General features: G+C 38.8%; 1 protein-coding gene across 1 annotated transcript in view; it reads left to right on the top strand.

Annotated features, from left to right (window-relative positions):
- Window positions 1-5,403: 5,403 nt before the first annotated feature.
- SNX25 (sorting nexin 25) overlaps window positions 5,404-12,038 on the top strand; it is a 46,402-nt gene continuing 39,767 nt past the window's right edge. The window contains exon 1 of the mRNA XM_039241193.1: window positions 5,404-5,682. Within this exon, the coding sequence (XP_039097124.1) occupies window positions 5,404-5,682 (279 nt within the window). The remainder of the gene's footprint in view (window positions 5,683-12,038) is intronic.

Below are 12,038 nucleotides of genomic sequence, written 5' to 3'. Positions count from 1 at the left end.
CAGAAGGTTCAGTTTGCTCACAAAATTTTCTTCTGACCGTATTTTATCATTGACCCTGACCAAATGTATTGATTGCTTAAAGCCTAAATCTCACCCACTAATAACCTCAACTGCTTCTTGGTGATGGAATTTGGGAAGTTTGTTGGAGTTTAGCTAACTAATTTCAATAAACTTTTTTCAGTCTTCATCTTCTTTGAACATTTGGTGCATTTGATATTGGAGTTCCTCAGTATTTGTTTTTAACCCTCTCATTATTTTATACCTGTGTGGTCCAGTATAAGAGCTATTAGCCATATATGGTTATTTAAGTTTAAAATAAAGGTAAATACAGATTTAAAACTCATTTCTTCAGTCATACCAGCCACATTTCCAGTGTTCAGTAACCATCTGTGGCTGCCATATTGGATAGTACAGAATGAACACTTCCATCACCACAGAAGTTCTTTTTTTTTTTTAAGTTTATTTATTTTGAGAGAGAAAAAGCAAGAATGTGTGCAAGCAGGAGAAGGGCAGAGGGGGAGAGAATCCCAAGCATGCTATGTATTGTCAGTGTAGAGCCTGATGTGGGATTCAAACATACAAACCATGAGATCATGACCTGAGCCAAAATCAAGAGTTGGATGCTGAACCAGCTGAGCCACCCAGGTGCCCTGAGGTCCCCAACTTCTACCATGTAAAGACATGGCAAAAACATAGCCATCTGCACACTGGAAGAGGGCTTTCACCAGAACCTGGCCATGCTGGTACCCTCATCTCGAATTACCAGTCTCCAGGGCTAGGAGAAAAAAATTGCAGTTGTTCATAGCCACCTAGTCTGCGGTGTTTGGTTATAGGTGCCTGAACGATCTAAGACACTGGCCAAGTATAGGGATTGTAAGTAGTATGGGCACACGGGCTAAACTGTCTCTGCAGTTTGGTGGGAATAAGTCTAGTATTTCAGCTCCTATTTTTTTTTAAATATTTTTATTTTATTTCTAGGAGAGAGAGAGAGAGAGTGAGAGAGAGAGAGCGTGAGCAGGGCAGGGTCAGAGAGAGAGGGAGACACAGACTCTGAAATAGGCTCCAGGCTCTGAGCTGCCAGTCAGCACAGAGCCCGACGCGGGGCTCGAACCCACGAACCGCGAGATCATGACCTAAGCGAAAGTCGGACGCTTAACCGACTAAGCCACCCAGGCGCCCCATTCAGCTCCCTTTTTAAAGCCTTCTTTTCTGTTCTGAATCCTGAAAGGTTATTAAGAATAGTTAAGGTGATTCAAGAGTGATAATTCTTCAGTTGACTACAACAAAGGACGTGATGTTGATTTGAGTCTGGTAGAAACTACTAAATATAAATAGTGCATGCTTGGGAATAGTGCTCATAGTATAGATGGGGAGGCTTTGGTTAAGTTGTGCATCTTCTTTAGTGTATAAGTCAACAAAGTAAACAGTTTTGAAATTGAATATATCGAGTAGAACTGTAGAAGAACTTCAGAACATATTAAGTGGGTGTATGGACACAATAATTGCTGATAAGAACCATAATGGTTTCCGTTAGGAATTATTTTAAAATGTAATATGTACCTTCTTTGTCTGATTTGGTATTTAAAGGTGTCCCTGCTGGAAAGAAGTTCACTAATTTATTGACTCTAGTGGATTTCTCAGGGTCCTTTTTTGTGCTTTGATGTGATCTGATTTTCTAGCATTGCCGTAATCTGATACAAATGGCTCCTAATTTATGAATGGCCTAAACTTAGAAGACACCCCAGCCCATTGCCACAGGAGCCCTCCTGCTGTGAGTACTGCAGCCTCTAGCGCCTGCTATCCCTTGACCAGCACCCTGCCTGGCCCTCTGGCCCCCACCTCAAAGGTTCTTCGCCTCAAAGGACGAAGGGCTCAGGGCACTTCCTCTCCTCTCTTTGTAGTCTCCCAACACTATAGCAGTCCTCCCACCTCCATGCCCCAAGAAGACTTTAGTCATTGCATATTTTAACACCTGCATTTGCACAAATGAAGTTCAGGCTCAGTGATGGTAAGCAACGTACCCCGTGTAAGTAGAACTAGTTAGTGACACACGGATTTGGAACTTAAACTCAAGTCCCCTGATTTTTAGTCCTGGTCTCTTCCTACCATGCTGCTGATTCACAAAGGTAGATGTTATGAGGGTCCTGGTCAAAGCTTAGAAATTACTGGGCCAAATGTGTGTTCTAAGTGTCTGTCTTATACCCGTTGAACTCATGGCTCCAATTTGGGAGCAGGACTCTCCTGGTAATTTGTTGTGTGGATATAGTTGATACTTCTACTTTATAGTTGACATTATTACTTTAAAAATGTATTGCAAGCACGTTGGAGGACCTTAAGCCAAAGGAAGTGCTAGAAGTTTCAGTACTTGAGACATTTAAAGGAAAGAAGTAGAAGGTGTGTTGTAAGCATGCCTGACCAGGCTGGCGAGGTCAAACTACCAAGATCTCTGTAGTTTTCTCAAAAGATAATGTGAATGGTTCCGCCATCCACTCCTGCTATGATTTCTGCTTACTCCTCAAGTACACTTTCTACTAAAGTGGAGTGACACTTCAGACTGAAATCTAGGTGTTTGGTGTGATAAGAAAATCGCATTTGTTCTTTTTGAACAAGAACATACTAGCCTCAAGTTGAAAAGTAAGATAAATATACATATATTTATTTATTTTTAGTTCTTGGGCATTTTTTGAGGTGGTTTTCAGATAATTTTGAAAAAGTTTGTGATGATTAATAACTGCTGAGAACTATTGTCAGTTTCATGTTAAGAAATTAAGCACCATTTTCATTTTGAAACTTGACCAGTCCCTAGGTACATACTTAGCTGTTTCTTGAACCTCTCTCTCAAGGGGGTTTATTAAAACCTGTGTTTACAGGGCACTGGGGTGGTTCAGTTAGTTAAGTGTCCGGCTTCAGCTCGGATCATGATCTCAGTTTGTGAGTTCAAGCCCCATGTCAGGCTCTTTGCTGATAGCCCAGAGCCTAGAGTTTACTTTGTATTCTGTGTCTAACTTTTTCTCTGCCCCTCTCCCACTCTGCTTCTCTTTCTCCCTCTCACAAATAAATAAACATTAAAAAAAAAACAAACACCTTGTATTTAAGGGCACCTGGGTGGCTTAGTCTGTTAAGTTATCGACTTTGGCTCACGTCATGATCTCGGGGTTTGTGAGTTCAAGCCCTACATCGGGCCATGTGCTGACAGCTCAGAATCTGGAACCTGCTTCAGATTCTGTGTCTCCCCTCTCTCTGCCCCTCCCCTGGTTGTTTTCTCAAAAATAAACTTAAAAAAAACAAACTTGTATTTACCTGTACAACAAAGATCCAAAGGGTTGTTAGTCTGTGGACCCAAGTTGAGGAATAGAGGCCCAACATTTTTCAATGAGGAGTTTGCTTAATTCTTTACCTCGAAGGCCTGTGGGCCATGAGAAGGCCTGTTCATCCTGGGGAGGAGAACCACATGTTGGGGAGTTTGGGGAAGGGATGAGTATGCAGCCTTGTCTACTTAACTGTCACAGAATTTATATCTCTATATTAGTACTTCTCAGCAGGGTGGGGCTGCAGAGCAGTTTTGTCCCCCCAGGGTGCCCAGTGCATTTGGTAATATCCAGAGACCTTACTGGTTGTCCCAGGTCGGGGAAGGGTTGCTACTGGCATCGAGTGGTAGAGGCCAGGAACACTGCTCTACACAGGACAGCCCCCACAAGAAAAATTTATCCAGCCCCAAATGTCCCTGGTGTCCAGGATGAGAAACCCTGCTCTGTTCTCCACCGAATCCCCCCGTCAACTTGCTGGGTATGCTGCTGTTAGGAGAGGCCTTGGGGTTTTGTAGCGTGCCAGGAGAAGAGAAACCATACTCTGCTCCTGACATTTGCTAGTACCTGAAAAAATAAAGTGGTGCCATTTTAATCCATTTATGCTTGTGCTATTTCTGGAGTCCTTAGTTGACGCTATAAAGGACTGTAGTCTCCTTTGCCTCCTTAGGAATAGTACTTACTAGTTTTCCCTAGTGTTTGTATTTTACTGCCAGACACTGTCACTTGCTTATGGAAGAACTATATCATGGGCAGGAGGTTTAAAGCAAAAGGCGGTGCTGTGCTGTTTTCCATAGGCTACTGTGATGTCTCTATAGCCAAAAGTGTTCACCATTGTCTAATCCAAATTTCTTTTTTAGCAGAGGAACCCCATGAACCCATTTTCTTTTGTTCTGGCCTCACTAAAATCTGGACTATCCTGAAGGAGGAACAGTAAATATTTATAATTAATTGCTTTATATTCTATCACTTTTGTATTCATCTTGGCACCAGTTTAAAAGAACCGCTGCCGTCTATTGTTTCACCTGTCACTGTTTATCTTCTTGGCCTTTTTAAAAAGCTAGATCAGACAGTCGTGTGGGTAACTGGTTTGTAACGATGTACAGTGTGCAGTGAATGCTCTCAACAGGGAAGGAGCCACATGGATGTGACTCGAGTGGGGCCACAGTGCATTGTTGCATGCCCGCTTGCCTATACTTTTCTTGGCATGATTATTTCTGGGCTGAATGGGTTTTCAGGTCACAAAGCATATTCATCCAAATCGCTGGATTTACAAGGATTTTTGTGCAACAGACACATGGGCTGCATGAGGTCCATGTTAGTCATTTAGCTGTGAACATGGCATTGGTTTTCTGAGGCAAAAATAAAGAGAATTGTCTAAGCAACAAGCTGCTGTTGAATTTGTTAGCAACAAGCTTTGTGATCAGACAATGGCATTGTATTGCCCTTTAACAAACAAGAACATATTCACTTGAGCAGGCGACAGTTGAGTGGAACACGAGAATATTCTTCTCAGCCCTGCAGCTGGGTTTTAGATGGTTTATTCTCCTTCTTTCTTCCTTCTGTTTGGAATTTGCTTCTGGTTTTTGTGCTTTTAGAAAGGCTTTTCTGTTTTCTTAGGAGAAGAATTTGGTTGTTGATAAATGTGTGTCCATTTCTTGCTATATATATTTATATATATATATCTCCTTAATAGCCTATTTTAACTCTAAATTAAAATTGTGGTCTAGATTTTTTTCATAAAAGGCAGTTCTTTTGTTCCCAAACTGTAGAGCATTTTCAATATGTATCAAACTTAGATTTTAAAGATCCATGTTTTAAAAATGAAAACTTTTTCATTTAAAAAATGAAAATTCAGGCACGTATATCTTTAGGCACACACACAAAGCATCCTAATCCTAGTCTGTGACAGAGTAATTTGGGGACAGACTTATATTTACCTTTATCTTCCTGCAGAAGGGACTCTGCCATTAAGGACACTCAAATACTATTTTTTTTCTCATGATGATGATGATGATTATGTTTAGAAATTAATGGTATGTCTGTTTGAGAGCATGTATACATATGTGTTTAGCATGAACAGTACCCACTGTTCAAAATGTACCACATCAGATACCAGTCTTATTCAGGGGTATTACGTTCCCCTTTTTGTACCTTGTCCTCTGACCGGGTCCTGTCCATCCATCCCATTCAAGGTAAAGAAACTGCTGCAATGAAAGCTGATCTCCTGAGGGCCAGGAATATGAAAAGGTACATTAACCAGCTGACTGTGGCTAAGAAGCAGTGTGAGAAGAGAATCCGAGTCCTGGGAGGCCCTGCCTATGACCAGCAAGAGGATGGGGCCTTGGATGAGGGAGAAGGGCCTCAAAGCCAGAAGGTAGAACTTTTTAGTTTCTTGTTTTGACAATTCCATGTTCATCGTAAACACTCATGTAATCTCCTATCCAATATTTTAACTTTTTTGGCATTTAACATAAGACATATGTTGCAGAGCAGAGACTCACATGTTTGCCTTTATGTGTCAAAGAGCTGTATTACTTGGTGTCCTTGACTTCTGTGAAGGGTGATAGGTATGAGAGATAGCCATGGTGTGTGTGTGGGTGTGTGTGGGTGTGTACATACCCATGTGTATTTTCCTGTCCCGCAATTCCAGAGGCACATGCTTACATTTGCAAGGGCTCAGTCATGTTACCCACTACCAGTTGGAAAGAAATAACTACCTATGGAACAGAAAGTATCTTGTAAGTTATTTTACTTAGCTTTCACCACAGTTCTATAAAATTTGAATTTCTGAATTTCCATTTAAAGGTGAAGAAACAGAGTTGATTTAAGTAAATTACCTAAGGCCAGGTGGGAGGAGGAAGAATTAGATAAAAACCCAGACTCAGTTGCTTCACAGTCTGAATGCTTTCTCAGTAAGCCATAATTCATAAGTGGCTATTTTTATAAGCATAACTTTGGACGATACTGAGTCCTGAAATCATGGAGCTTCGCAAAGTGTCTTGGCCCTACCTCAGCACAAGCTCTTACTGTCAAGGACCCAAGCTTGTCTTCCACCAGCCAGAGAACAATAGGATTAAAGGAAACACTAGCGAGACCCCCTGAGGAGCTCGCTTTTACCACTTGGGAACAGGACTTCAGGGCAAACTCCAAACCTTTTAAAAGAAGGCACTTAGTCACAAGGAGGCCACCATCAGTATAAGCTAACTCTGGCTACAGCTTCTAACCCCACCTATTTGGACTTTTAGTCTCTTGATCTTTTCCTATTAAGTTCCAGTTTTGACTTTCGATGCTTATCTAGGACTTTCCCTTCCTCTGTATTCCAGTGATGAACTTTGACCTTTTTTATGGTTCATGGCCCACTATCCATTAGAGCTTCTTCAGGATAGTTTATGTTTGACCTTGGACCAACTCTAACACAAGCCAGAGTTCTTCCACAACATCTTACGTAAGTGGCACAAATGAAGCCCTGAATAGCTCTTGTTTTATAGAGGCTTGCCCTCACTACTGGAGATCTGTTTATTTTGCTGTTATTTGCAAATATGCCTTTCTGTAATTTTGGCTTTGTTGTCCAAAGTAAAAATTTCACCTTTTGGTGAATGTTGAAGAAAGAGTGGATTTGGCAGGTTGAATATTATCTTTCTTCCTCTTTCTTGTTCAGCCTCTGGACTCTCAAATAGATTTCCAGCCACATTTCTCATAGAAGAGGTTCTCTTCTTTTGTCCTATGTATTCATCCAGTCATTCAACAAACATTAATTTTGGGTCCATAATCTCTCAGTTGCAGTGCAGTGTACTAGTATCCAAAAGGAATAAGATGGAGTTTGTGCTCTCAAATGAGAGTCCCATATAATTATAAAATAGAAAGGTAAGCAATCCTGTAGAAATGGGAGATGTACACCTAGAAGAAACACCTGATGATTTGCTACCTAGTCAAAAGTGAAGCAGGGTGATTATTGGAAAGACCACCAGATGCCAAATAGAAGCGAGGCAAGGTTTTATTAACGGCTGGGCCAAACCCCATCTGCTGATCGTAAGGAGAAAAATGCAGAGAATGGCCCCGAACAAAGGTAGCAGTGAGCTTATATGGATTTCATCAAGGCAGGATAGGTCATTAACCAATTACAATTCACAGCATTTCATGGTAGCCAATTACATTGTGACACACAGATGTTAGTTTTGGCAGGAACCTATCATTTTAAAGTTCTTTGTCTTAAGAGGTTTTGAAATGACCAATCATAGTTAGACATTTGAGAAACCATGGGGTAGTGACTACGTGACAGACCACCTGACATGAATGGTAACAAGGTGTTCTGTAACCTTTGCCTACAGGGTGTGGTTAACCAGCACAGGGAAGCACAAGCTTGCTAAGCGGATTTACAGAAGCAGAAATAGCATGTTAGTATTTAACCGTGCTTGAGGTCAACCTAAACAAAAAGATGATGGGGTTTTAGATCTTTTGGTAAAAGAAAACCTTGAGAAATATAAAAGAAGCTCATTTTAGGAGCACGGAAGGTGAGGCCAGTATACATTATCTGGCAGTATTTAGTAGAAATAGACTTACTTAATCTGGTTTTACCTCCACTTTGACTTCTTTCTCCAGATACTTCGGGAGGGAGCAACCCATTGCTGGTGCAACAGTTTAACTGCAGAGTAAAATCATTTCTCTTAGGCTTCAGGCTGGAAGCCTCAGATAATATTACAGAATTCTAATGTGTATAATAGTTTGCTATTCTAAAGATAAGACTTTGGTTAGTTTGGGGCCATACATGGGTAGAACGGTTTTGTTATAACCTAATCATATTTAATCCAGAGGAATCGCCGTCTAACTTTATTTGAGAACTTAGTCTTCAAAATTAGATTAATCCCTCAATTAAAAGAAATCAATCAAGTAAATAAATAAAAGGAAAGAATTATATGCTGTCTATAAGAAACTAAATGTGAAGGCACAGATCGGTTGAAAGTGAAAGGAAGAGATAAGCCTTGCTATGTAAATACCAAGTATAAGAAATATAAAGTAGCTAATATTAACATCAGATGAAATAGACACCAGAACAAGGAATATAACCAGGGATGAAGGACATTTCATTATGACAGAGGGGTCAATTCATCAAGAAGGCATGATAACCTTAAATATTTATGCAAACAGTGAGACCTTTAAAATATATGAACTACAGACTGACAGAACTGAAAGGAAAAAATATCCATAATTAGAATTGGAAGTGTTCACACCTTTTTCTCAATAATTGATAAAAGAAAGAAACAAAAAACCAGAATATAGAAAATGTGAACAGTAGTAACAAATAATGGGAACTAATGGACATTTCTAGAACATTCTACCGAACATCAACTGAATACTCATTCTTCTCAAATGTATATTGAACACTCACTAAGAAAGACTATATTGCTGGGCAATAAAACAAATCCCAACAGACTAAAAAGGTTTAAAATTATACAGACTATATTCTCTGACCAAATGGATTTGAAAAGACCTGGAAAATTCTCACATATTTAAAGAATTAAATAACATATCTAAATAAGGCTTGAATCAACAAATCATAAGGGAAATTAGAAACTAGTTTGAATGGAATGAAAATGGAAATACAAGATCTTAAAGCTTGTGGGATACAGTTAAAGCAGTACTTAGAAGGAAACACTTATGCTTATATTAAAAAAGAAGAAAGGTCAGGGCACCTGAGTGGCTCAGTTGGTTAAGTGTCCAACTCTTGATCTCTGCTCAGGTCATGTGAGAAGAAAGAGAAGGAGGAAGAGAAAGAAAAGCATCTAAAATCAGTGTTATTCCCCCTTAAGCAACAAATGAAAATTAAAATAACTAGAAGAGAGCAAATAATATAACAGAAATCAGTGAAGTAGACAACAGAAAAACAGAGAAAAATAAATGAAAGCAAAGGATAGTTCTTTGAAAAGGTCGATTTTACATTAATTGGACAAAAAGAAGAGAGAAGGCACAAATGACCATTATGAATGAGAAAGGGGGCATCACTATAGATCTTACATGCATTAAAAGAAGAATGAAGGAATGCTCTGAACAATTTTAAGCCAATAAATTTCACAATTTAAATAAAATACACAAATTAATTATCAGAACTGACTCAAAAAGAAGTAGAAAATCTGAGTAGCCTTAGGCGCATTATTAAAGAAAATGAATATATAATTTAAAACCTTCCCACAAAGAAAGCTTCAGGTTTGGGTAATTTTGCTACTGTATTCTACTGAACATTCAAGACAATATCAGTCTTCGCCATATAATTTCAAAAAATGGAGGAGAAAGGTGCTTTTCAACTCCTCATAGGAAATCAACATAACTCTGATACCAAACCAAAGAAAAGCATTAAAATAAAGATAATCACTCACCACTATTCATCAGGAACCTAAACAAAATATTCCTTAAGAAAATATTAGCAAATCAAATATAACAATCTACGAATAGAAATATTACTCCAATATATGTTCTCCTGGAAGGGGGTCTTTAGTGTAAAATAGTATGTATCATTTATCTGCAATTCTGTTATCAAGGCTTATTTTTTAAACAGCTTTATTAAAGTATAATGACCTACAATATACTGTACATATTTAAAGTATATAATTTGGTAAGTTTGACATAAGTATATACTCATGAAACCATCACAACAGTCAAGATAGTAATTATATTTGTCATCCACAAAAGTTTTATCAACCTGTTTGTAATCTTAACCCTACTTGAGACCCACTGACCTATTCCTTTCATCTGTGTTTACTTATCTAGTAAGTTACTTCTTAACTACCCTGATTTTTGGCACCTTTCATTATCTTTTCTTTTTTAGCCAAAATCTTGGTTCAGGCTCTCCTTAACGAATTTTCATAGTCTGTTGTCACTGACAACAGCTATGACAAGGTGGTACTGTTGCCAGTCTATGGAAGAAGAAACCGAGGCTCAGAGTGATGGAGTCACTTAGAGCTCCCAGGAGTGGGAATCCTGGCTAGGCTTGTTTGGCCGTAAAGCCTGAACAATTTCACCTGCACAGTATTGCCTTCCTATCTTGCTTTGTTTTCATCTGCATATGAAAACAAAACAATATGTATTGCTCTATTTTTTGTAAGATTGTACACCCACTTTTCAAATGGCCCCAGAATGGAAAGATGGAGGGAAGAATTTAAGAAAAATAAAGGAAGAAGAGGAAATGAAAATGTAAAGGGTGTTGAAATGAGTGGCAGCAAATGATTGATCTCTTCTCTGAAATCAGTTTTCTTCTCTCTTTTTTTTTAACCTTTCATTTCAAATCTGGCTAGTTAACATAGTGTTATATTAGTTTCAGGTATACAGTATAGTGATTCAACAATTCCATATATCACCCAGTATGTATCACCTTAATTCCCATCACCTATTTCACTGCCCCCCCACCCCCACCCCCAATCTCCCTTCTGGTGACCATCAGTTTGTTCTCTGTAGCTAAGAGTTTGTTGGCTTCTCTCTCTTTGTCTCTGTCTCTCTGTCTTCTGTCTCTCTTTTTCCCATTGCTCATTTGTTTCATTAAATGCCACATAGGCGTGAAATCATATGGTATTTGTCTTCCTCTGACTTATTTTGCTTAGCATAATCCTGTCTAGCTCCATCCATGTCATTGCAAATGGCAAGATTCCATTCTTTTTATGGCTGAATAATATTCCATTGTGTGTGTGTGTGTGTGTATACACTATTTATCCATTCATCAATCAATGAACACAGACTGCTTCCATTTCTTGACTACTGTAAATAATGCCACTATAAACATAAGGGTGCATGTATCCCTTTGAATGAGTGTTCTTATATTCTTTGGGTAAATACCCAGTAGTGCTGTTGTCAGATCATAAGGTAGCTCTATCTTTAACTTTCTGAGGAACCTCCATACTGTTTTCCATAGTGGCTGCACCAGTTTGCATTCGTACCAACAGTGCAAGAGGGGTCCTTTTCTTTCCCACATCCTCACCAACACCTGGTGTTTCTTCTGTTGTTGATTTTTATCCAGTCTTACAGATGTGAGGTGTTAGCTCATTGTAGTTTTGATTTGCATTTCCCTGATGGTAAGATATGATGAGCATCTTTTTGTGTGTCTGTTGGCTATCTGGATATCTTCTTGGGAGAAATGTCTTTTCATGTCTTCAGTCCATTTTTAAATTGGATTATTTGGTTTTTTTGGGAGTTGAGTTTGATAAGTTCTTCATGTATTTTGGATACTAACCTTTATCTTGTATATCATTTGCAAATATCTTCTCCAAATTACGTAGGCTGCGTTTTAGTTTTTTGATTGTTTCCTTTGCTGTGCAGAAGCTTTTTATTGTCATTTAATCCAAATAGTTTGTTTTTGTTTCTCTTACTTGAGGAGACCTATCTAGAAAGAGTTGATACAGCTCATGTCAAAGAAGCTACAGTCTGTGTTCTCTACAAGGATTTTTATGGTTTCAGACCTCATATTTAGGTCTTTCATCCATTTTGTTTTTACTTTTGTGTGTGGTGTAAGAAAGTGGTCCAGTGCTTTCTTTTCCATGTTGGTGTCTGGTTTTCCCAGCAACATTTTTTGAAGAGACAGTTTTTTCCCATTTGATATTCTTTTCTGCTTTGTTAAAGATTAATTGACTATGTAGTTGTGAGTCTATTTCTGGGTTTTCTACTCTTGTCCATTGATTGTAATATAACTTGAAGTGTGGAACTGTGATACCTCCAGCTTTGCTTTCCTAATTTAAGATTGTTGTGGTT

The sequence above is a fragment of the Hyaena hyaena genome, unplaced genomic scaffold (assembly GCF_003009895.1).
Source record: "Hyaena hyaena isolate Hyena2069 unplaced genomic scaffold, ASM300989v1 scaffold_190, whole genome shotgun sequence".
Classification (NCBI taxonomy): Eukaryota; Metazoa; Chordata; class Mammalia; order Carnivora; family Hyaenidae; genus Hyaena; species Hyaena hyaena.
This window is presented reverse-complemented; position numbering and strand designations above follow the sequence as displayed.